Source organism: Thalassophryne amazonica, chromosome 18 (genome assembly GCF_902500255.1).
Source record: "Thalassophryne amazonica chromosome 18, fThaAma1.1, whole genome shotgun sequence".
NCBI lineage: Eukaryota > Metazoa > Chordata > Actinopteri > Batrachoidiformes > Batrachoididae > Thalassophryne > Thalassophryne amazonica.
In genome coordinates this window covers 46,383,001-46,410,735 of record NC_047120.1, presented here as the reverse complement: position 1 = coordinate 46,410,735, position 27,735 = coordinate 46,383,001, and the positions used below count along the sequence as shown (strand labels likewise).

General features: G+C 39.7%; 1 protein-coding gene across 5 annotated transcripts in view; it reads right to left on the bottom strand.

Annotated features, from left to right (window-relative positions):
- The window catches only part of LOC117531028 (zinc finger protein 385C-like), a 117,639-nt gene that overhangs the window by 51,344 nt on the left and 38,560 nt on the right, over positions 1-27,735 (bottom strand). For 3 of the 5 annotated variants that reach the window (XM_034194029.1, XM_034194032.1, XM_034194031.1), the window contains exon 2: positions 16,594-16,860. In XM_034194029.1, the coding sequence (XP_034049920.1) occupies positions 16,594-16,858 (265 nt within the window). In that variant the 5' untranslated portion in view covers positions 16,859-16,860. Of the gene's footprint in view, positions 1-1,115; positions 1,483-16,593; positions 16,897-27,735 lie in introns of those variants that run through there. The other 2 variants (XM_034194030.1, XM_034194033.1) reach the window with 2 other exon arrangements.

Genomic DNA, 27,735 nt, shown 5'->3' with positions numbered 1-27,735 from the left:
CATAAATGGAGCAATTATTGTTCAAAAATCATAAATACTGTTCTGACAGTACACAAATGCAAATTTGCCCCCCCCCCCCCCCCCCCCCCAAAAAAAAAAAAAAAAAAAAATTGTGAAACTTACCAGCAGAACAAGACAAAACCTACACATTAAAAATAAATAATGCAATCTGGAAAAACTGATCACCATTAGATGGCGCTATCTTTTTTTTAAAGAGTCTGTCACAAGAAAATGATCTACATACTGAAGGAAAATGGAATAATACTTATAAAAAGTCTCTTGATTTAAGTTAGCGGTGTGAACATTTTCAGATAATCCCAGTGTATGAAACTGGGGACGCCACAGCACCAAATTAGAGAACATGAGAAATTGGTGCTACGACTGTAAAATTCTTCAGAATGGCTGCAGCCCCATCAAGCCTGTGTTCACCCTCTCATCTAAAGCAGAGTACTTTTCACTTTCACTTTCATAAAAATAAAAAAGCACCAACACCATAACAAAGCATGCTTCTTATGGTGTCACAATTCTACTTAGAGGTCACACTGAGAACTTACACATTTTCTCAGACTATTACTTTTGTTCTCATGCAAAAGTGATGCAATTTGAAATTTAAGCACTAAAAATGCAATCAGCATTTTGCTCAATTAACTGAAAAGAAAAAAAAAATCCCCACATTGGATTTATCTTTAACAGGCTACAATTATATGAGCTAATCTGGGCATATTTCCCCGGGGAGGCAGAGAAATAATTGCCACCAATCTGCATGGCGATATCAGCTCTGTTTTTGTGTGGCTTTCAAATGACTCGACACATCTGGGACCGTCAGTGCTGTACGGTCCAAACTCCACATCATCAAACGGGGTCAATTACAAAAACAAACAGGCCTGAGACTCATTTTGGATGCAGAGGAGCTGAAGTAGGGCAGATGGTTGGCAGGAGGCTGAGCCTGCCCTTGAGCAATGACATAAAGACAGTGTTGGTTGTGAAACACTAACAGAAGAATTCAGATGCATTCATACAGCTGATCCAGACAAGTAAAAGCAGTTTAAAAAAAAAAAAAATGTCATTATTGCTCTGTCGCTTTAAATAAATCACATCAGAGTGAGCGGTCTTACCAAGCAGCATCTCCACGTGAGTCGTGTTTCCTCTGCAACTGACCTACACTTGTCCTGACCCGTTATCCTCCATCAGAGAAGTTGAACAGGGGGGAAAAGTGCCAAAAGACCTCCTCTCGAGTTTCTTTATCCCCGTCTCATCCACTTAAAGTGAAATAACAGTCATTTTCCTCTGCGAGCGACACATCTCAGATATAATCCAGTGTGGTAAAGAATGACACGTGTGCGTGCGTGTGTGAGACCTTCAATTAAAAGCTTCATGCTCCGCTGATCACGCTGCCCTTTATAAGAGATGGAGAGAGAGAGAAGAGAGAGAGAGAGAAGAGAGAGAGGTGGAATGAAAGCAGCAAAAAGAGCTGTGATGGTGAAGAGTGTCTGAGAGCAGAGAGAAGTGTGTATTCTTCTGTGTGTGTGTGTGTGTGTGTGTGTGTGTGTGTGTGTGTGTGTGTGTGTGTGTGTGTGTGTGTGTGTGTGTGTGTGAGAGAGAGAGAGAGGATGTATTAACATCATAAACACCCCAGTCTTCCGTCTACTTCCCAGCCACATTTTCTATTCAAGGTTGACACCTGCTCCTTCCTGTAAGGACACTCAAACGTAATTTCCTTCCTGGTTTTATATTTGAAAACAATAGACATAATCTACCCGTCTGTTTCTATCCTCCATACATTCCTACTTAAGATCCACTTTCATCAGAATTATTTGCACATATTATTGGTTTGTGTGTGTGTATTCAACATTTTTTTTGTTTGTTTTTGTTTATTTAAAAAAATTTGTTATGTACAATCCTGTGCAGAAATCTCAGGTTTGAGTTAAAAAGTCACAAATGGAAAAATAACAAAAAGTTTCAAAATGTCAAATAATTTTTAAATTAAAATTAAAATTAAGATCCACAAATAAATAAATAAATATCTTGTATGATTGCAGTTTACTTTTAAAACTCTTTCATTTTTTTAATATATATATATATATATATTTGTTCTATCCATCCATCCATCCATCCATTTTCTTCCGCTTTATCCGGAGTCGGGTCGCGGGGGCAGCAGCTCAAGCAAAGCCGCTCAGACCTCCTGATCCACACACACCTCCCCCAGCTCCTCCGGGGGAACCCCAAGGCGTTCCCAAGCCAGCCGAGAGATGTAATCCTTCCAGCGTGTCCTGGGTCTTCCCCGGGGCCTCCTCCCAATGGGACGTGCCCGTAACACCTCTCCAGCGAGGCGTCCAGGGGGCATCCGGAAAAGATGCCCGAGCCACCTCAACTGACTCCTTTCGATGTGGAGGAGCAGCGGCTCGACTCCGAGCTCTTCCCGAGTGACCGAGCTCCTCACCCTATCTCTAAGGGAGCGCCCTGCCACCCTGCAGAGGAAACTCATCTCGGCCGCTTGTACCCGCGATCTCGTTCTTTCGGTCATGAGCCAAATCTCATGACCATAGGTGAGGATCGGAACGTAAATTGATCAGCTCTCTCTTCACCACGACGGTCCGATACAGCGACCGCATCACTGCAGACGCTGCACCGATCCGTCTATCGATCTCATGCTCCATCCGTCCCTCACTCGTGAATAAGACCCCGAGATACTTAAACTCCTCCACCTGAGGCAAGGACACTCCACCGACCTGAAGAGGGCAAAGCACCTTTGTTTGTTCTATTTCTTTAGAACATCATGTTGAGCAATTCATCGTTCATGTACATCTGCTGGTATTTATCTATATGGAATCATGCAGTAGACTGTAACTCAATTTTTGTATCATTTTCTATTCAGACAATTTCAAAGTGCTGATTATAAATATTGAAACACATTAAAATATAACTGTAAAAAAAATAAAAACCAACTCCAAAAGATTTTAAACTCCAACTGTATATAATACAAAGATGTTGCATTTTATTTAACTTGAAAAGGTCTGTTGGTGGAAGCACAGTGACTTAGTGGTTTGTGCTGTTGCCTCACAGCAAGAAGGTCATGGGCTCGATTCCCACCTGTGGCCTTTCTGTGTGGAGTTTGCATGTTCTCCCCATGTTTGCGAGGGTTCTCTCCGGGTGCTCTAGCTTCCTCCCACATCCAAAGACATGCAGGTTAGTTGGACTGGAAACTTTAAATTGTCTGTAGGTGTGCATGCAAGTGTGCATGTGTTTCTTCTCTATATATGGCCCTGTGACAGACTGGTGTCCTGTCCAGGGTGCACCCCGCCTCATGCTCTATGACTGCTCCAGCCCCCCATGACCCTTAATTGGGGTAAGCGGTTGAAAGTGAGTGAGTGAGTGAGGTCTGTTGGTTTCTTTGTTAAAAAAAAGAAAAGAAAATGTAGGTAGAAAATATTAGCTTTGTCTTTTCCTGGCATACTAATAATGTAAAAATAAAACGAAACAATACATTTATTGAACAAAATCACTTGGGTACTTGTAATGTGTGTATTTAACACAGCAATAAAAATAAACAGAGCTAATTACATGGCATTTTTAGAAAGCGCGAGAGAGAGAGAGAGTTGGTGATGTTGACTGATCAATATTAACAATCCATTTTATGTGTGAATAAAGCATTTGACATCACTTTAAAACACATCTACCCTGAATGAAACCTTGAATTAGAACACATTAAGCACAGCAGTCATTCTGTCTTTACAAGTAGCAAAAGAAAATTTTGTGTGATCAGATTTTAACAGTGGCTTTTACTGAACTAAAAGTATTACTCCAAAAAGGGATTCGTCGGGACAACACACAGGTTCTTTGCCCAGGCAGAGACAACAAGCCTACTTTACATTGTTATTCCATGCACAGTCACAATAATCACTTCAAATAAACAATTATCCTCACAGTCCAATGCCACAAAAACATTGTCAACACACATGCACTGCAGCCTGTGCACACTTCTAGTATTCACCCTCTGTGCTCCTTGCTGACTCCTTGTCCACTTTAATAAGTGCAGCACAGAAATGGAACGTTGACCAACACTGACAGTTTTACACTTTATATTGGGATGCTGCATTCTAATGAATGTGCAAACGCATGCCTGGAGCCGGGCTGTCGCATGCTTTCATGTGTTTACTTCTATTAAACAGTACTGTGCAAAGGTCACAAGCACACTCAGAGGTGTAGCCAGGAATCAGGGGTCAGGCCGGGGGCTGGTGTCCCCTCACAATCATAATATTTTGAAATTCTGAATCATTGCCCAATTCAGTCCTATCATTTACGAAATACGTATTCACAGTCCTCACAGGTGTCTTGAACCCTTCTGAATTTTGTTTCCATGAGTCAGAAAGTGCACAACATTTGAGACGACTTGTGAAGGGTTGATGACATGCTCTTCCTGTTCAATGAGCAAGTCCAGCAGACTCCAGCCACGTGGCTCTGCAGCTGGGGTGGCTCCGACCCGTCGTGCATGCACGGTCAGCATGCTGCAGGAGTCCTGTCCGGTGGATGAGGCACAGCGCGATCCAGATTTAGACTTTTTGTTTTGTTTTTTGAGAACCACAATGGAAGTAAGTTTTATGCATTGACTGGGCTGTGCACGCAGGGGCAGTGGGCTGGATCACACCTGTGTGGAGGAGGAAGATGATGCAAGAAATCTGTATATATTCTTTTATTTGATTTTTATTGAGGACCACAAAGGAAATAAGTTTAATGTTTTATTGCGTTTTCCTCAGCAATTTTATATACTGTATTGTCGAGACGCAGCGGGCTGTCACTCTGGACAACATTCAAGTTGGTGGATGCGCTGACATTCACACTTTTCTTCCTTTTTTTCTCCTCTGTGGAGCCACACTAGGCTTTTCATTATTGTTATTATTTGCAGGGTTCTGCTTTCTGTGGCGACAGTCGGGGTTATTTCCACAGTCTCTTTTCACATAATAGCAGCATTATAGCAGCCCACAGCCATCCTGACTACTTTCTTCACAGTTGTGTCGTCATTTCAGTGTGCGGGTGCCGCACAGGATTCACATGAAAATCAGCAAGATCCTTGCAACTGTGCAGTCTGTGCATCATTTAAGCAGCACTCACTCAATATGTATGTAAACTATTTGAGATTTTTGGCCTTATTTTCACCGCTAGTCCATGTGACATTTGGGCGACATGTTCTAAGTACCAACGGAGTGAGATTCTAACTGAAAAACTGTCACTAATTAGTGTGTTTTGTCGCAAATTGTCTCCAACTACTCCCCAACATAGCCCGGTGAGAGACTATCCTTATTTAGTGGGAACTTTTTATTGGTAGTTTTTTAAATGTGATCTTATTTTTTACTTGATTATTTAAAAATTTTGGTATTATGTTGTTTTTATTACATTTCATTCGTTGTGAAGCACTTTATTTGTATGATGCTAAGGTGCAATATAAATAAAAAACTACTACTACTACTATTACTATTACTATTACTAATAATAATAATTATTATTGTTATTATTAGTTTGTGAAACACTGAATGGTTTTCTGAATTAATTGCTTTCTGACATACTAATGGGGAAAATACATGGGTCTTGGTGCCGATCCTTCTCGCTCAGTTTTTCCTTTCATGACTTCTTTCTCATTATTGACTCATTAAATGAAATCTGTCAATGAGCACAGTGCAAAAAAAAAAAAAAAAAAAAAAAAAAAAAAAATCTAAAACAGATTTTTTTTATTAATAAATCTAAGATGTAAAAAGCTTCTTAATATAACAATTTATAATGAGCATATGGTATTTTATACACAACTACATTTGTACAGAATCACCAGGGTGTTTAATACTTTTCCACAGTGCTTAGCGAGTATAGGACACCACGTTATTATTATAGGGAACTCACACAATGTCAACAACGTGTAGAAGTAGCAAAGCAGAGACAAGAGGGGAAAATGACAGGTTTTACAAAGTCTGTTTGTGTTGAACAAACATTAAACAGCAGCAACCAAAACAGCCACAACCTATTAATGCACACTTTACAGTTATAGCACCAAAAGTCTGCTTGGCATCATAAAGTATTAAAATATATTTACTGACTCTTCAGCCCAAGTGATTGACACACAAACAGAATTGTGACTCATGTTCTCAAAAACAGTGCACAACCTTCAGAATACCAAACAGGAACAAGTACCACTGCAGGGCTAGACATTGACCACTTTTTGCCACTGGCCAACACGGCCAGTAGCTTTGAGAAGTTACTGGCCCCACCAAAATTCAACTGGCCCAGGTGTATGTGCATGACGTAAACTACAGCCACTGAAATTTTAAAATTTTGATGCAATTTCTTGCAATCTGGTGCATTCTAAGGCTGCAATAAATGAACACCAAGACTGCACAAAATTGGCATTAGTTTATAACGTTTTTGCATTTCACTTTTTGTTTGAACACGTTTATGATTGAACTTACTTTGTACATAACTTTTTGTATTACTTATTTACATGTTATTCATCGTTGAAACATTTACATTTCATTTGTCAAAAATGCATGGATTCAATAGCGCACTGTAATAGCGATAACTTGCTCAAAACTAGCTTTAAACACACACAGGCTAGTCCCAAGTCTGGATGAAAGTGTGAGGGTGGTAACTGATATTAATATCACTATATTTAAGTTGTTTACAATGATTGCTGATGATTGGTAACAGAAAAGGTCAAATGCACGTGCCGCTTCTTCTTCTTTGGAGTTTATTGGCGGTTTGTAAACCAACATGGTGCATTACCGCCACCAACTGTTTGGGTGTGGAGCATTAATGGATTCTGACATATGCTATATTAATAAGGAATTGTGGAGATGAGGGATGGGAGGGAAAAAAAAGTGACGGAAATTGCACTGAATTATATTCTCTTGAATAATCTGTTCAATCCACGCATGGACAATTACCTTAAACCATTTGACCTTAAATCTTGTTTCCTCAGAGGAGTGTGCGTGTGACTCTGCAGGAGTGTGGTGCGAGACAAAAACAAACATGGCGGACGTGCTGAAGTTTGATTATACGGAGATGTGAAGAAATTTGACGTTGCTGCCGGAAAATATGGCAAAATAAACAGAATTTTGTGAATATTTGTAGCGGCCCGAGCGGGCCATCATTTTTACCTGAAGCCATCAAATATGGCCATCAGTTATTGCGATGGCTTTTCATCGATTCGTCTGTCCGTCTGTCTGTGTGTCCAGTCCAAAGAGGTTATATATGAGAACTAGAGTTCGCACTCCCAATGTTGCCTACTAAACATGAATGTACCTTCATGGACAGCAACATGACACCTCCTAACCGGGCAAAATATTGACAAAGATGTTAATGCATTTTCAATGGGGATTCGCGACTGAAACACTCAGAAAAACACTCGCAAAATATGTGTTAAAATGCCATTCTGACCTGGATATCGAGCCAGTAAAATTAACATTAAATTATGTCAGGAAAGTATTAAACTTACTCTGACACACACACACACACTCCCAAATATTAGTGTTGAAAGTGTTGATCTGATGTGTTCCAGCTGCGCTGTTAATTGAGCTGCTGCTGTGCTCAGCACAATGCTGTTCCTAAAACCATTACAATACATTTATATATATATATATATATATATATATATATATATATATATATATATATATATATATAAATAAAATACATTTTTACACAATTATCGTTTTTGACTAAGTTTCATTCATGAAGTTAGTGGTGTGGGTGCACATCTCTGTGTGTGAGTGTGACTAAGTGGCACAGCGCGGGGTCATTATAATCTCTGAGCAGCAGGTCGGTTATTTAAGGTGCAAAAAAAAAAAAAAATCGCTGGTCTTGTTGAACAATTTTAATCACTAACGACAAGTATTCCAACTAGACATCGGTCTAGCAGGGGAAAATATCAACTAGACATACAGTAAGTTTCCTCGGATGACACATGTACGGCAGGAAACATACACGTTTGTTGACCAAATGCCATGGACAAAGTGACAAGAATAACCAAAACCACTTGCTTATGGAAGGAAATATTGTCATTATGCCAACATGCGCAACATTTCTGGCATATTCCACTTGTTTCTTGATGAGACTAATTGAGCGTCTATGGACGCTGCCTCCTGACTTGCCCGGAATTAAAATGGCAACCACGCCTACTTACCGGGACACTGTTCAGTGCAACTGCAGACTCTAGTTCTTATTAACCTCTTTGGTCCAGTCCTATTACTGCCAGAATCTTCAAATTCACAGGGAACATTCTTGGGACACAGACCTTGGACAAGCTCAAAGATAGCTAACCTTGACCTATGGTTAGAAGTATTTTAAGAGGTTAAAATGTCACATTTTGTTCCTATTTTTATGATATGATGTCACAGAGCATGGCGACGTCACTTGTGTTGCTAGCTGCTACCTTTGCTTAATTTTTGCCTACAAATAACTCCTTTCTGATATATTATGTAAATGTTAGTGAGAAATAAACACTTGTAAAACTGAAAATGCTGTTTTTGTAACCTGATAACACCTCTGGAAGGATTTTTAAAACATTTAGTGGACAACAGCGTGGTGTCGTCACTTCCTGGTGTCCCTAGCTGCTAACCTCACTTTGGTTTTGCTTAGAAATAACGCCTTTCTCATATGTTATGTAAAAGCTAGCCAGAAAGAGACACTTCTAAAACTGAAAATGCTATTTTTGGAACCTAATAACACCTCTGGCTTATAAGATATTTTGCAGAGGTCAGCATGCATGCTAACTTCCACTAACCCAAAGCTAAGCTACTATGGAGTTAAATTTGTGTCATTAATACCTGCACATGCATAGAGGGTGATCTACAAATATTTCTTGATTTGCACAATTTCCACTCCTGTCAAAAGCTCATGTACATGCACACGCAAGCCCTCCTGCAGTCTCTGTTAAAATGTAAATATTGTTTTTTATTGATTGATTGATGGGCTTTACTGAACATGTACAAATTGTACATAAGACAACAGAATCTTAATAATTAATTAAACAGCTGCAAATTATAAACAACACAATGCTCATATGGCCAAAGGTATTTTAGCATTGCATTATATTATAAATTGCATTGGCCCGTAGTGTACCAACAGTAGGCCAAATCGCCATCGAGCCAGTGGGCAAATGGCAATGCTGAGCCCTGCACTGAGTCTAAAATCCAGATGCAGGTCCTTGTACAGTTTCAAACACATTCCTCACCTATTTTCCTGACACAAACTGTCGTGAATACTGAATGGCCAGGTCTGCTGGAATGCTACCAGGAATTCCCTGTCATATTCTGCCACAGATGGAGTCAAAAAGATCGACATGCAGTGACAAGGCCAGCACCATCTCCTCCTCCAGCTAAGGCGACCTGCTGCAGGATGGTCGCTGATGACGGATTAAGTGAGACCATAAAAAGCAGGAGCCGGCCCTGCTGTATGAATCGAGGCCAAGCGACGCAAAACTCCAGCTGATAAATGTTCCATTTTGCAGCTCATGCAGTGTGTGCATGTGTGAGTGTGTGTAAAAGCTTTAGTAGCATGACATATGTGTAGTAGTGGCACAGCACTGTAGACAAAATAAATAAATAAATTCAGCCTTCAGGAAAGCATAAAAGCAAGGCCAACATCCAACCCAGCACTATTTGAGAAATTTACAGATTCTTTCTTTTTTTTTGTAATTATCAGTCTGAAATGGAAAATTACTATAAATGGTGCAGAAAATGTTCTAGGCCACTTCCCTTCTCCCCAGAATGATGTTTTTCTATGGTTTGATTTAAGCTGTGTGTTTTAACAGCGTTCTTAGGAAAAATATAATCACGACTGGAAATCCAATTTTAGTCACAATGATTTACTGTGAAACTTAGCTTCAGATAAGTTTAATGAGAAAAAGCAGATATGAGGGCAAAGTTTTTGGCAAATCTCCTTTTCAAGATTTCTATTCCAGCTTTCCTGTGAGATAAAAGATAACTTTTCCAAGACATTTGCTCACTGATACAATCACGTCACCATCATTACTGACTGAATATTAATAATGTTGTGCTTAAATTGTGGGATTTATCTGAGAGACATAACAAATAAGTCACTGATACAGTGTGAAAGTAGACAGAAACCTGTTGCTATTTCAACGTGTTCCTGGCATGCTGTTGAGCACTGTGCAATGGCAGCATACTGGCATTATTTTATGTGTGTGTGTGTGTGTGTGTGTGTGTGTGTGTGTGTGTGTGTGTGTGTGTGTGTGTAAGAGAGCGAAGAAGAAGAAGAAGAAAAATCAAAGAAGAATCAGATGAAGATGAAGGCAAGGATTAAAAAAAAGAAGAAACCTGCGCAAAAGTCTCAAACAGAAAAGGTTTTTGTATGTACGCTGTACAGAATACAGCCTGTTTGGACACATATATCAACAGTCAAAACTGTCAAACAAAGCAGTTGTCTAATTTCCTGCTGTTAGTATAATTGCATTTTTTGTTCATAAGGAACAATTTAATTGGACAGGCTGAGAAATGTTTTGGTGCATTGCTTTAACAATCTATCAAAGGGTTTTTAGTTCACACATGGCGGGTGTGAAATCTCTCTGTGTATCGTGTGGACAAACAAGAGCCTCTTCACCCTGAGGGACTGACAAGGTTTTTCCTCTGAGCTGTCAATGAATGAGACAGCTCTGTGCAGGTCAGACATGTAAGTGCTATCAAGTTGTAAAATAATTCATATATTCACAGTCAACAACTGTGCACACTTTGTGCAAATGCTTTTTTTTATGTGGTACATTAAAGTGTAAAATATGAAGTTGTGCATTTATCCAGTGAAGTGGGGCTTCTACATTTACTTTGCGGCTTGATGGTCAGTGTTACAGTCTGTGCATACTGCCTCACATTCTGTGAAATACATAAAATGATCTTAAATTATAAGCTGCTTTGCTGCTATGATAACAGTTGAGTGGCAAGTCTTAGTCCCTATCAAGAAACAACCTGACCTGAAAACTGAATCCACTGTGTAAGTAACAAAAACTGCAGTTCCTCTAATGGTGACTTGAGGCTGGCTTCAAAAATGAGTCAACCCCCCATAGAATCCCATGTTAAAATGTGCAACTTTGCAGCATAAATAAACATCTTTGCAGCCTTGATCTCTATAGCTAGTTTCATCATTTATGACAACTGTACAAAGGTGAATTTTTATGTAACTCATTTTAAATTGTATCAAGTTATATACTGCTCAAAATAATTTGGGGAACACAGTGTTCCTCTATTTTTGAGCAATGTATATAATTAGGGGTGTGCTCAATTTCAGCTGCTAGCAGTGTGCTTGCTGCTTTCAGCAATGTTTAATACAAATATCTGGGATATGTTGGTTTGCTGTTAATTTAATTGTACAAACAGACCATCTAAAATGTTTGTGCTCCTGTATTTTCTGTAAGTGGAATTTTAGTATTATTTAATTTGGATGTTCACATAGTTGGCACTAATTTGCATGTATTGATAGACATTCAGTGTTCGTTGCACTTACAGTGCAACTGTTGCTAAGGTGATATACAGTTCATCATTTTTAATATCCACACGCAAACAACCCCTTATAAGAACCATCACTTAGCCCACAATGATATGCATTAATCAGTCACTCAAAAATAGCTTGTTAGCCTTGGCTAGCTTAGTAACTTTGAGACAGGTGGGTGTGTTCAGGCTACATTCAACCAGCCCAAGTCATACTGGTTTTGCCTTCACTGGACCCCTTTACAAGTTGGTAAGGAGTTCAATGGAGTCATGCACTACCAATGTGGCAAATCCAGTACCACCCCACTTTAGCATCAAACCTTCTTTACAGTCTGTGGTAGCTGCAATGTGTAAACTTGTGTGCAGGCTTCTGGTACAACCGCCCTCCCCCGGTCAACTTGTCCAACAATGTTTTGTTGAGAACCAAACTGTCATGGAGGGCAGGTGCCAGGCAACTGAAGTGGCTGGACCCGCAATGCAGACTCCCAGACTAGGCTTAGGTGTAAAAAAAATCATGGTCTTTATTCCAGGCTCGAGTACAGTACACAGTGGTACACTCAGGTTTAGGCAAATACACAGTCATGGACGAGCAGGGTTCAGTGACACGAGCAAACACAGACATCCGGGTAGAGGCAAGAGGCATGGTCGAGGAAAACAGAGCAAGATTCAGTAACACTTCTAGGCAAAACAGGACTCAATACTAGAGCTGGAATGTGTACAAAAGACAACAAACTGGCAGAGGTGTGGTGGCTGGGAGGAGTTTAAATAGACAAGAGTTAACAAGATGCACATGAGGTGAATGATCTAGAAAAGGGACTTTTTGGAGGACAAAGATTTTGCACTGTGCAAGATAGTGAGGGACGACAACACAAGGTGGAGTGATGAAAAGACACGTGAACAGGTGCCAAGAGCGTGAATGAATGAAAACACAAAACAGACAGCATCAAAGTGAGAGACGAAGAAACGTGGCAAGTGCAGTGGCACTGAGTGAGAATAATATGGGCATGAGGAAAACAGAGAACAAAGATCAAACAGAAACCGCGGACAGAATATAATACATCTATGAACCGGAATGAACAGGGCATGAACATGAGAATAGAAAAGTGAACCAAAAGATAATAAACAAAGATAAACTACACAGGAACTCATCAGAGAATAATGGGAAAATAAACACTAAGACTAAACTGAACTGGAACGTACTAAGAAAACAAAGTGACTAAACAAACTATAAGTAAAACAGAGACTACATGATAACAGAAAACAAAATCCGATTAAAAAGCATAACAGACAATATCACATAAGAGAAGAACAAAAACAAGGATAGACTAATGATAAACAATGAAAACACAAACCAGTGTAGCAGGCCGAACGGTCCGCCCCTAAAAATTGGTCCACCTCTTGCATCTATGCATGCGTCATTTCGGACCACAGCAGCATGTGTGAGACGGGGTCTCTTCACTCAAAGCAATCAACTGGATTAATGGGATTAACCATCAGATGATAAAGGTAAACCCTCTTAAATCATTCTAAAGGCCGTTTTAAGCAGAAATGAGGTGAAATTTTGTGACACTGAAATGTCCGACGCGCAGTGAACGCATCAGCTAGCAGCTCGTTTAGCCGCGGCACTCTGATCGCTTCTGCCACCTTTTATGATGAAATAATGCTGAATTTATGTGGAAATGATTGTTGTTCAAAAGCTTCAGATATCTGTCACTGAGATAGATGATGACTGGAGTGCAGTTTGAAGCAGAAACGAATCTGTGAACCGCGTCATCAGGGGTGACCGTTCGGTCGGCTACACCGGGTGAACAAAACTAGAACGGAACTAAACTATGGCCAAAGAATAAAAAGTAACAAAGAAACAAAGTGACAAAGCAAAATAGAACAGAGAATAAACACGACAAAAATAAAGCAACTAGTAAATTAAAGCTTCAGCAGATGGTGATAAAAAGAAAGAGACAAAAATAGAATCAAAGGCCCGATCAGGGCTAAATCGTGACACAATCAACTACAGTTTGACAAAAATACCAACAAATGTTTTGAGGGGGTTGCGGCACAAATGCCAACACTCGTACACAATTACAAACAACAGATTATATAACTGCAAAAGTCTGATTTATATAGTTAAAGTCAGGTCCCATTTGGACAGTGACAATTTTTGTAATTCTGTCTCTGTAGACCACCACAACGGAGCTAAAATGCACCAGCCAATATATGATTGCAATGCCAACCTTCAACTTTAATTCAAGAGATTTAACAAAACGTCACCCTAATCATCTAGTAATTACGGAGAAACTAAATATAAGTGTTATTGTTAATCACGTTTCAATGTGTAGTCAAGTTAGGAGATGGATACATGAACATTTCTGAGTCACTGAATAGTCTTAGACTTCATTTACATCAATCATACAGACACACAGTTTGTGTCTGTGTGGTAAATCTGTTGAAAGTAGGCAGTTCTTGAAAATCGAGTGACTGTGAAACATCCAGATCCAGTAAAGGAAGCCACCAAGACACCAATGCCAAATGACAAAATTTACTCCACTTCAGTGATGCAGTGGAATTGATTTAGGTTGGTAAATTTGATCATTTCCAGAAGGCTTATCAAAAACTTAAAGACAGCAAGGTGTGGGTGGATGCTGGTGAGCATCCACAGCCTTTTTGGCAAGTGAAATTAAAATATGTACTATGTATATCTATTTACAACTTTTGTTCTATCCCCTCAGGGAGGACACATAAAAATGAACAAGCTGACTTCAGTTTTACTTTTAAGCATGAGTGACGATCTGAAAAACCTATTATCTGACATGGAAAATATCAATAATATGCTGATGATAACAAAATGAGGTAGTGATGAGAGATAAATTTAATAATGGTTGTGCTGTTCACTGAACCTCATGCACTGTGTTTGAGTAAATGCAGTATCATAAATCAACATTAAAACACGCCATCTTATTGGCCAGTTGGTCGTTAGAGGAATTTCTGTTTCTATTGTTGACTAATCAAGTCGGACAGCGTTGCAGACGGACACAGGTGGCAGTAAATGAAGGTGATTAATGGCCCATCATCAAAACAGGTGTGCACAAAATGGAAATGGAGCTGAGACCTTTCAGATCTGCAAATGTAAACTGAATGCATGATATCACTTCATGGCTCAGAGATTTTTTAAAGTTATAGTGACCACTGCAGTCCGATCACCATACAGAGACAAAAATGATCCAGAACTATTTATGAATAAGGTTATGAAAATGTATGCGCCCCCATATTTCTCTGTCGTCATCAAAAATAAAGGCTGATGATACTTTTATGAATTCAAGTTTAGGTTTTTGCATGGTTATTCCTTTTGCAGCTTTACAATAAATGTTACATCAGCAGTGTTTTTTTTAAAACAACTCATTCAAAGACGATCGAGTGTTTTGGTATCTGAGTATTAAGCTAAGTAATTAATTTAAAATTGTACTGAATTCTGCTGATTTGTTTGTCTGTCTGTCTGTCTGTCTGTCTGTTCCTTCCTCCTCCTCCTCCCAGATCTTGGGACTGTTAAGCTCCGATGTAACGCATTATGTGATAAATCTGTTTCCGGGTCCATCAAAACACTTATGGTTATGTAAATTGACGAGATTCATTTCATAAATGGTCGGTACAGCCGCTACAGCGCCAGCAAACAAAACAAAAAGGCCAGGGTAGGGGGCCTACCTGATCAGTTGTAGCCACTTCTGTTTGTCATCGGCTGGGAATCTATAAAACGACAGCTCTGGTGATGTTTCTGTCCTGTTGACTCGGTTGCACATCCGAGAACTCTGCCTGCGAGGTCTTAGCTTCAAAAGAAGTTCAGCTGATGCAGACAACCAACAATCACAAACATCTGACAAAGAGCACTTTTTTTGTTTGGACCCGGAAGTTGAAAATCATGTGATGTGTTACGTCACACTTAACCGAATTGCCCATAAAGGGTTTGTTTGGGAAGAGGTCAAGGTCATCGGATCAGAGATAAAAAATTTTCACTCCGATCCCCACCACAGGTGGCAAACATACAGTGTGGCTTCTGGAATTTTCCCAGGTGAGATCAAATATACTAAAGGTCAACCATTATGGTCAAAGGTTAAAATTTAAGTTTTACACTCTGATTTGTACCACACATGGCATGCATATGGGGGTGGATTCTGATATTGCATGGCAATGTCAAATTTTAAGTTTAACCATTTTGGCCAAGGTCATGTCTGTCTGTCTATTGGCCCAGTCCTCACGTCATTTTGCCGCTGATTTCTACCAAACTTGATATGTCGACGAAGGTTGACCGCCCACTTCAAAAAACTCATTTAGGCAAAGGTCAAGGTATTTGATTTTAAACTAAATTTGGACCAAATGTGGCACACACTTACACTGAAAAAAAGAACCACCTTAAAAAGCCTTACAATTGGTAAAACCTGAATAAATTAAGTTGCCTGAACTTAGGTTAGCAAGTTAGATCAACTCTAACTTACAAAATGAAGTTCAAACAACTTAATTCATTCAGGTTTTGCCAATTGTAAGACTTTTTTTTAAAGCTGGTTCAACTATTCTTTTTTCAGTGCTGGTTTCCTAAAATTACCATGTCAAGGCCAGCCAGAGGTCAATCGTTTGGGTGAAAGTCAAGGTCATGGCAGACAAATGTGGCATCACCACAACCCTTACTGTCTTCATGTCCACAGGAGCATTCAACTTCACACCACCAACTTCTGTAGCACAGCCATAAACGTAAACGTCTCATTTTCAGTAAAGTTGTGTGACATCCATTGCAATACTTTCAATTAGTATGGTGGCCAAGCGGTTCAGTGCGCCTGTTTCCAGTGTGGAAGGTTCCAGGTTTAAGTCCACCCCTGCCTATTCTCCATGTAATGTGGAGTTGTGTCAAAAAGGGCACCTGATGTAAAACTTGTGCCAAATTAACATGCAGATCCACCTTGGATTTGCTGTGGCAACCACAAGGGAAAAGTTGAAGGGACTTACTTTACTATTTTGCCACCTATAATTGATTTTTATTCAGTGACGCCATACTAATAACAAGTCGGGTATTCTCAGTAAGACAAATTAGCAGGGAGCTGCTGAGAAACTGGAGTCAGTGTGCACCTACCTGCACTTGCAGCCTTCACCAGGCGCCGTAGCCTCCTCTTGTGGGTCTTGCCCCTGTAGTGGATCTGGGCCTGTGCACTGGAGTTCAGCTGTATGCTGCACACCTGGCACATCGTGGCAGTGCTGCTGCCCTGACAACGCTCCCGTCTGGCTCTGTGCCCTACAACTGCCTTTTTTTCCACTTCCTCCTCCTCTTCTTCCTGTTTCTCTGAACTTTCTGGACAAATTCTGTTGTCCAAGCACTCTGGCTCCTTTGTATGCTTCATATCTGCAAAGTGAAAAAGGGAAAAATCCTGTCATGGAAATTATTAAAAAGAAAAATGTGATGGCATGCTTTTATCAATTTTACAAACCTGGCAAAACTTACCTAAAGCAGAAATGTAGTTATTAGGAATTACCTGTCGTTTTTGAAAAAATTAAAAAGGTCGGATACTTTTCTAACAGACCTTATATATATACGCACACACACAGAGTGAAGAAAATAAGTATTTGAACACCCTGCGGTTTTGCAAGTTCTCCCACTTAGAGATCACGGAGGGGTCTGAAATTTTCATCTTAGGTGCATGTCCACTGTGAGACATGATCTTAAAAAAAAAAAAAAAAAATCCGGAAATCACAATGTATGATTTTTTTAATAATTTATTTGTATGTTACTGCTGCAAATAAGTATTTGAACACCTACCAACCAGAAAGAATTCTGGCTCACACAGACCTGTTAATTTTTCTTTAAGAAGCCCTCTTATTCTGCACTCTTTACATGTATTAATTGCACCTGTTTGAACTTGTTACCTGTATAAAAGACACCTGTTCACACACTCAATCAATCATACTCTAACCTGTCCACCATAGCCAAGACCAAAGAGCTGTCTAAGGACACCAGGAACAAAACCGTAGACCTGCACAAGGCTGGGATGGACTACAGGACAACAGGCAAGCAACTTGGTAGAAGACAACTGTTATAATTATTTATTAGAAAGTGGAAGAAACACAAGATGACTGTCAATCTCCCTCGGTCTGGGATTTCATGCAAGATCTCACTTTGTGGGGTAAGGATGATTCTGACAAAGCTCAGAACAATGATGCAGTTAATGCATTAACTGTATAGTAGTGAGCCTTAGAACTTTTCAGCCTACCCTCGTATATATATAACCCTGTAACTAATATTAGTTTTTACAGGTGACACAATAGACCTATGCGAGTGATGTTTTACATGTTTTGAAGATATACAATTTTATAAAATTTTATCTGGAGGTCTCCTCAAAGTGATCTATGATGGCCTGAGTTTATTAGCCATTGCGTCTGATACGTGCAGAGCTGAAAGAGTGATGCTTCCTTTTCAACTATAGGTTTCAGCAATAGGGTTCAGTTGTAGCAGAACATACTGCTGTGCAGCACATAGGCACCGGTTATGTTTTGATGGATATTGGAGTTGAACCACAGCTGAATGGCCAATCAGATCCATCAGCAGTCACATCATCATGCCCTGTTGTCATGAATCTTAAAATAAATAAATGAATACAACAAAACATGAGAAAAAGAAGTTGCGGCACAACACAAAGGAGGTTCAAAGTGGTGGTGGAATAGTTACTTATGTGACTGACAAATAATCTCGGTTGCACTCTCTTTACTCCAAAAATCATCTATGATTCATTTTGCACTCACACCCTCCCTGATCCATTCAATGTCAGGTATAAATTTCCCTCTTCTCTCTTTCTCTTTCTACCACCACTTCTGTACACGGGTGATTCTTAGACTACGGGCATTATTATGTCCTTTGATCATGTTGTATGAAAAACAGAAAAAAGGGGAAATTTCACACTTTTATAGTTATCTTTACAATGAAAGTGTGTTAAGAAATTTGTTCTAGTAGTCTATGATGACTTTTTCACCTTTTTTCAGCATCATTATATGCAAATACTGCCGTTTTGTGCTTGTCCCACACCCAGACTTTTGACCTTCAATGATAAAAATGAATGGTAAAGAAATGTTTTTTCTAATGTTTTAAAATATCAGTGAAATAATCAAAACATAATTGGGGTATTCAATGTCATACAACTGTTGTGATTTTTTTTTAAACAAAATGTAGTTGTCCCACACAACATGTAATGTCCCTTTAAACAGTTTGTATTGTTTGGGTAGTTTCTATGGAGATAAACAGTGACATCAGAACACATGTATATAGCGCCAAATCCCAACAAACAGTTGCCCCAAGGCCCTTTATATTGTAAGGGAATGGTGTGGTGGAAATTACATTTACAAGGCCAATAGTGCCTGTAGTTAAAGAATCACCCACACATACTGCAACAAGCATGTGAAGGACGGAGCAAAAATGTGACAGATATGGGACAAAACACAAAAAGTATAATGTGGAAATCCAGCCTATCTATGCCCAATATGGGCTACTGTATCAACGTGCCAGCGCAACATGGTGGCCTCCCACTCCCAAGTAGCTATGAAGAGCACATTCCTAGATCATGGAAAAAAAAAAGAGTAAATGGACAGCATTTATATAGTGCTTTTCCATCTGTATCAGATGCTCAAAGCGCTTTACAATGATGCCTCACATTCACCCATTCACACGCAGTAACTAGGGGATTAAGGACCTTACCCAAGGGCCCTTAGTGATTTTCCGGTCAGGCTGGGATTTGAACTAAGGATCCTCTGGTCTCAAGCCCAATGCTTAACCACTAGACCATCACCTCCCCTTTGATTTGTTGTTGCAGGTAAATTATACACTAATGAATAGATGGTTTTGAATGCCACATTACATTTCTGCTCCTAAACACCCCTAAAACGTACACACTGTAGCTTTAAACACACACACACACACACACACACACACACACACACTCAACAAAAATATAAACGCAACACTTTTGGTTTTGCTCCCATTTTGTATGAGATGAACTCAAAGATCTAAAACTTTTTCCACATACACAATATCACCATTTCCCTCAAATATTGTTCACAAACCAGTCTAAATCTGTGATAGTGAGCACTTCTCCTTTGCTGAGATAATCCATCCCACCTCACAGGTGTGCCATATCAAGATGCTGATTAGACACCATGATTAGTGCACAGGTGTGCCTTAGACTGTCCACAATAAAAGGCCACTCTGAAAGGTGCAGTTTTGTTTTATTGGGGGGGATACCAGTCAGTATCTGGTGTGACCACCATTTGCCTCATGCAGTGCAACACATCTCCTTTGCATAGAGTTGATCAGATTGTCAATTGTGGCCTGTGGAATGTTGGTCCACTCCTCTTCAATGGCTGTGCGAAGTTGCTGGATATTGGCAGGAACTGGTACACGCTGTCGTATACGCCGGTCCAGAGCATCCCAAACATGCTCAATGGGTGACATGTCCGGTGAGTATCCCGGCCATGCAAGAACTGGGACATTTTCAGCTTCCAAGAATTGTGTACAGATCCTTGCAACATGGGGCCGTGCATGTTCTTGGATGTTGGCACAACAATGGGCCCCAGGATCTTGTCACGGTATCTCTGTGCATTCAAAATGCCATCAATAAAATGCACCTGTGTTCTTCGTCCATAACAGATGCCTGCCTATACCATAACCCCACCGCCACCATGGGCCACTCGATCCACAACATTGACATCAGAAAACCGCTCACCCACACGACGCCACACACGCTGTCTGCCATCTGCCCTGGACAGTGTGAACCGGGATTCATCCGTGAAGAGAACACCTCTCCAACGTGCCAAATGCCAATGAATGTGAGCATTTGCCCACTCAAGTCGGTTACGACGACGAACTGGAGTCAGGTCGAGACCCCGATGAGGACGACGAGCATGCAGATGAGCTTCCCTGAGACGGTTTCTGACAGTTTGTGCAGACATTCTTTGGTTATGCAAACCGATTGTTTCAGCAGCTGTCCCGAGTGGCTGGTCTCAGACGATCTTGGAGGTGAACATGCTGGATGTGGAGGTCCTGAGCTGGTGTGGTTACATGTGGTCTGCGGTTGTGAGGCTGGTTGGATGTACTGCCAAATTCTCTGAAACGCCTTTGGAGACGGCTTATGGTAGAGAAATGAACATTCAATACACGAGCAACAGCTCTGGTTGACATTCCTGCTGTCAGCATGCCAATTGCACGCTCCCTCAAATCTTGCGACATCTGTGGCATTGTGCTGTGTGATAAAACTGCACCTTTCAGAGTGGCCTTTTATTGTGGGCAGTCTAAGGCACACCTGTGCACTAATCATGGTGTCTAATCAGCATCTTGATATGGCACACCTGTGAGGTGGGATGGATTATCTCAGCAAAGGAGAAGTGCTCACTATCACAGATTTAGACTGGTTTGTGAACAACATTTGAGGGAAATGGTGATATTGTGTATGTGGAAAAAGTTTTAGATCTTTGAGTTCATCTCATACAAAATGGGAGCAAAACCAAAAGTGTTGCGTTTATATTTTTGTTGAGTGTATATACGTATATATATATGGTGCAATTAATATCAAACAGAAGGATGGGGAATAACATCACAACACATGCTTTAACCACAGTGTTAACGTGCGGATATTTCAATGTGTTTAAAAGCAAATTCGAATGTGTCGAAAATAGCTGATGTCGCATTAAGCAGTTTAAATTATAAAACCATTTTCTGAAAAAGAATGGACTATCTCTGGAAAACATCACAGCATTTTGCCAAAGAAGCATGCATTCTGCATCTCATTCCAGCTTCTCTCCACATATGCGATACTAAAAGCCAGTTCCAGGGGAACACAAAACGACATGCTTCTTTGTGAGCTCACACAGCCTTAATACCTATAATGGCTGAGCGATTACAGAACACAGACAGCATAAATCAAGTTGCAGCTAAATGTGGGCTCTGCTGTCAAAGTGGAAATGTCAGCCAAATTCTAACTGTATTCAGTGTTTCTGTTCTCATCGCATGATGATGGATTCAATTAAATGTGCATCTCTCACGCCAATGAATGCCCGTCCCAACCCCTTCAAGAAACCGTAATTTGGGAAGGTGTTTTTTTTCCCCCCCTACTCTTCTGAAAATTCAATTTCACTAGTCAAGAGATGAAAGTGGAATGGAAATGTGTTCATTGGAATTCATCTCCCTCTGACCAGAAAAATGGACTTCAAAGCTGTGGTGCATCACCGTGATCACGTGAAAGATGTTTTACGGCAGTCTGGTGGTTGAGTCTGTTAAATTCACTCCTTCTCAAGATGGCACTGAAACATGTTTCTACTAACATTCAGTGTACCTTCTAATAAAATAACAATAATGCACACATGCACATCTAACATATGTCTGTCTGTACCTCTGAGTGTGTGTGTTTGTACACATCTATATATGGGTGAAGAGGTGGAGCGTAAATGAGACCATGGATGATCTGAGCAGGACTAATGAAACCTTAATACCACAACAGACTCAGCTAACAGGCTAACCTCAGTTCAGATGTTAATGAAATCATAGCGTTCGGGGGCTGAGTCGTGGTTCTCATAACAGTTTTGCTTTGATGTGGTCATTAAAAATTATGACCTGCTTATTTCCTGAGTAAAAGTGGATTAACTTGACTTAATTTCTTCAAGCTATTGATAGAACTGTTAATGCTGTTAGCATCTTACCGACAAGCTCTGCTAACAGGCTAACCTTGGTTTTGGTGTTTATTAAATGAGATTTTTAGGACTGAGCAGTGGTTCTCAAGACAGATTTGCTTTGGTGTGGCCATTAAAAAGTAACTGGGGCAGATGAAAGTAAGAATAATTTAATTAAATAAATACAGCCCAGAGTTTCCCAATGTATTGTTGAGAGCCTACTAGTGGCCCGTGATGGTACTGTAGGTGGGCTGGTTAAGATAGCTGTTTTTGAAATTCCAATAATAGAAAAAATAGAGTCCACACGGTGTCCCTTTCTAACTCACAGATGGACGTAATTGCTTTTACCTTATTGCTAGCATGTCGCAGAATATTATTATCCTGGAAAGTTCCACGTTCCCCATCTATTTCTTTATGGTTGAAAGATGTCATTTTTTTTTTCTTCAAACTTGGAAAAAAAAAATCAGGTTTAGTCTTCGACGGAGGGCGGATGGGTTCTGAAAGTGTGGCAACCATGTATTTTTTTTTATCTTAGATCTTTGAAGATACTGGACCTGATTGAAATGATTGTCATGGGAGCATGTTTTTTTTTTTTTGTTAATTTAAACTTAGAATTTTGGAGGGCCTATGATTGGCATATTGGTGTTGGGTATTTCTGAAGGCTCAGGCTGTGGCACATTTATGTATTTTGATTGCACTTTCACTATTCTGTACACTTTGTAAGTGATGTGCAGGTGTTTTGGCTTTTGATCAAAAATGCTAAATAAACATTTTAAAAAGTACATGTATAAACACCTTTGATTTTCAATTTTGTAACAATACTGAAAACTATCCCCAAAAATTTATGACTATATTTAATAAAACAAAGCCATAGGATTTAAATGGCATATTATGCTTCATTTATCTGACCTATTTTAATATACTATTGCTAGTTTTACCCCAGTTCTTATTGTAATACTGTCCCTTAAAGTACAAAGTCAAACTATTGCTCAGATTAAATTTATTCAAAATCACAGTGAAAAACAGGCCTGGATTACAAAGAACTTCTCTCTCGCAGGAGATCCCTTCGTTCAGAACCCCGATTAAAGGACTGAAACAGTTATTATAAAGCAAACTATGGGCATGGCAAAAGGCAGACCTTATTTCGCAGAGCCTTCTCTTACTGGTTTCCCATGGGATAACGGGACATATTGTAACTTATACTGTAACTTGAATCTCTTTGTTGTAAGTGGTAAAACTGGTTAAAACCAGCTCCTCATGCACATTTAACCAAGTAACAGACTAAAAGTATACCAATGATCAAAATTGTGATTAAAAGGTTTGGATGGGCTAAAGGACATTTTCAGATTTCAAAGTGAGCTTTAGCGTTCTTGAGTTTGGGAATGGTACTGAACATTTCATCAAAAGCAAGCTCAATGAGTTTTACGCACAAGAACGTACCTCCAGCATTAAGTTGTGTTTCTCAATAAATAAGTGTTACAGAGTTAGATTAATGGCACCTTTGTAATCATGTAATGCTCATGGTTGCATCTGACTACAGTGCAGTGTGTGATGATGCCCCTTCCCGTTTCATGTGGTACAGTGGTGTAAGTGGTGTGTGAGCACAGTCTCATCACTGGCACTACAACCACCCACTAAGCTGAGCCACTCAGTGGACTTGGCACCTGCCAGCCGCATTAGAAACAACTTTTAGCAGGTTGCCAACCAGCCAGAAGCTGCCCCTGGGTTTCTCCTCTGGTACTCTGTACTTCAATGCCTGTTTGGCACCTGAACGGCCAGCTGGGAATAGATCCTTGTCCTCAGCAAGGCCAAATGGCTAAAGACAGCAGCAGCAGCCTCGGCTCCTGCTTAAAGCAAGCTGTGGTATCTGCAGCTGGTGACATAAAACGGCTAAAACACCTTGTAACCGTAACATTAATTTGTACTCATTTTCATACCGACTACATTTAGGAGCAGGCACTGAGTTGTGCAATGCTGCAGCCTTATGGAGGTGACGTCTTAGTACCACATTAGTCTTCTTTCTTGCGGTGTCAAACAGGATTAATGTTTTCACTCATCCTGCCACCAAGCTGAGCTATGACCCCCCAAAAAAATAAAAATAAAAATCATTAGCTGATGGAACACACCACCAGAGGTGTCAAATCCAGCTTCAGAAAGTCAAACCTCTCCCATGTGTTGCTTCTACCTGTGCACCTAACACAAGTGATCTCAATAATTAGCTCATCCACCTGCCTGAAGAGCTGAACTAATTACAATCAGCTGGTTTATTGGGAAGCTGGAACAAATATGTGGCTGGACTTTTACTTTCTGAAGCTGGATTTGACACCTCTGCATGCCACTGAAAAAAACCCCACCCCTACAAACAAATATCAAGCAGTGCAAACAAAAGATACTGATACTGAAAATACAAAAGACACAGTTTTATTCATAAAGAAAATTACGCAAATAATTTCTTTACAAGTTATGAGTTTGACTTTTGAGTTTTAGTCTCCCTCATGTTGTTTTCATTTGCTATTTAAGATGTTTTGCTTGGTTATTTACACACAGATCTAATAGCACATGGATTTAACTTCAGGCTGTGCTGCAAAGACAATGATAACACGCAACTGTGGAATTAATAAGGCAACGTTATAACTTCATGAAAACATTTAGTTTGAATATCATCCTCATCTGATCAGGTGCAACATTCAACAAGAACCTAGTTGTTTATCAGCCTGTCACTCTTTCACGCAGACGGAATGCAAGGAGACTAAATCTTTTGCATGTACATGCACACACGCACACACACACAAAAAACTGTCTGCTTTATGGTCCACAACAGCAAAGTTTCAATAACCTCTAAATTTACAAACTACCCTAAAGACCAACTTAACTAATTGAGCACCAACATAAGTAATGAAGCCTTCATTTTACCCTTTGATGTTTTATATTATATAACGGCTGAGTGGATCCTTGTCCTTTGATTTCGTGCTTTGTATGTCAAGTGACATGGATTATTCGTTCCATTTACCGTGCAAATTAAGTCATCTGGAGACATTAAGAGCTGTTAGGGTGAAAGCCTATACAAATTTCTAATGTGATTTTTTTTTTTTTTTGCTGGACTGAGGAAGTATACAAAGTCTTTTGGGGGGGGGGGAGTATCACGGACTACACTGTCAGAACTATTTTTGAACTTTCTGTTTTTCTAAGCTGACTGTGAACAATTTTGGACTCCTATTTAAAGTTAATTTTGGACTGTTTATGTCAAAGCACCAGTGATGCACACCAAAATGTTAGTCCCTTTTCTGTTGTTTGTAAATGAATATAATATCAAATGACAAGGATCTATTTTAGTCATTATATAAAACAAATAATGAATGTTTTTACATTCTTTCAATGGAAAGAATATTTAATTCGGTGAAAGCTGGAACGTACCATTCAATGATCTTTTCAAATATGTTTGTTGCTCCTGCTGCAGAAAGCACATTGCCACCAGGTCCCTGCAATTAGCATCAAGGCTTCATGGGCAACTTGATAGGGTTTGTCTGTCTTATTTTGTGTTATGATCATTTTACATGTTAAAAGATGCCAACATGGACCAAAATAACAGGTTCACTTGTCCTCATGAGTATCTATTCAAACCTAGTTTTAGAACTGAGCATACAGTAGATTTGATAAACTTAGGGAGATTTTGCAGACCCTCACCAACTCCCTGATTTCATTTAGCCTGTGCCTGCCCTGCTAATGGCAGTGAATAATTAAAAAAAGGGCTTGGGAGAGAGAAAGTTTTCAAACAAATACTGCAGTATAACTCACTGCTCTGTGGTGGATCTGTATGCCCAGTATGTTCCAAACAATCATATCTACACCAATAAATTGTAAATAAATTGCTACTTTCAACAGAGCTTTGGAGTTATGAGCCGATAATGGAGAAATATGAGTTTTGACAGCGTACAGAACAAAAAGCTCCAATGTGGAGAAGCAGATTATGCTGGTTGAGATGTTTCTATGAATGCATTTAGTTTTTTGAACCGGGGTCACTGTTGGAATCCTTTGTTACCGCTGTGATGCTAAAATGACAACAGCTGTCATTCTCTAGGAATCAGCCGGCTACAAATATTTGAAAGCAGCATGCATACAGGTTTGAAATCTACAGAGGTATTCAGTGTTCAAACAATGCTGAAGTAGGACTCTTAAACTCTGCTCAAACCCATCTTGTAGTAGAGGCACATTAAGTCCGTTACTTAGCCCTGAGTATATTTAATGCACAATGGTAGTATTTTGAAAGAATTATGCATTTTTACATGATAGAGGATTTGCTCTAAATGTCAGTGTCAGGAGTCGGCCATAGCAAACACCGAACATGACATTGAAGTGTAAGTATTTGACTGTAGGCAGAATGTCCTGAGCTGGGAAAAGAACGTGATATGAATGTGTAAAAAGTACTTGTACTGTTGATGCATAATGGTGATGTTATGGAACAAAAAAGTGCTGTAATCTTACTTTCCAACATGGGATGAAATTCATCAAAACACTGTTTGCGATGTAAGAGGGTCCCAAAATAAAATGTAATCAAGCAACATTTCCTGATTGTGCAGGATCGACTGCATCACAAGCCTGTGCCCCAGAATAATTTCTCAACTGTTTGTGCATGCTTGATTTTAGTGTCAAAAAGATTTCCATTATAAATAATAATAATAATAATTCCCTGCTGCATTACCTGTGTGTGTGTGTGTAAGTCTTTACATTCTGTTAAGTTTATCTCTCTCTTTGATGACAGTGACGTGTCATTACATCTGGGTCAAAGAGAAAACAAGGTGATTGCCATCATTTTTGGGAAAACGTCAATAGAAGAATGTACAGATAGGAGTCTGTGTAAATGAAGCACAAAATTTGTTCTCTGGCCTCAGTGGTAAATAGGTCATTGTCATTGTGGGAATCCCTCAGTGGTGAGAAAGATGGTCTCTTGGCCAGTTCCTGGACAGGACATTGGGCCCAGAGATGACTGAACAGGCCCAGTCTCGATGCGCACTGTTTCAAGTGCTTAATACGACCTGAATATACAGACTGGAGATTGTTGATTTTGTCCATGGTAACATATCCATTTCTAACAGAAGAAGCTGTATCTTGCAAATAATCTAATAGCAAAATTTAAACTGTACAATGTGCATTTGTTTAAATATTGTCCATAGAATCATACAAACACAGACTTTGTACACAATCACCAGGCAGTCTGAAATAATCCCATGCTATGGAAAATCTTAGGCACACCCCACAATCCAGCACATTCTCATATCTGTCAAAAACCACTTAGCTCAGTCAAGTGTCTTCAGTCAATCGAGAGCTAATAAGACACCTTGAACGAATTAATCAGTTTTTGACAGAGATGAAAAAAGTGTAGGATACTGGGTTCCTGAGGACCAGGACTGGGAAAAACTGCTCTAAAATAAAGTAAATCAATAGATATATAAATAAGTCGACCCTTTCTAGATTGCTAACATACTTACTCAAAAACACTAACCCCTACAGTCTTGTACCTCAGCAAATTAAATGTGCATGTAATGAGATGAACTTTGATGCACCAGATCAATCA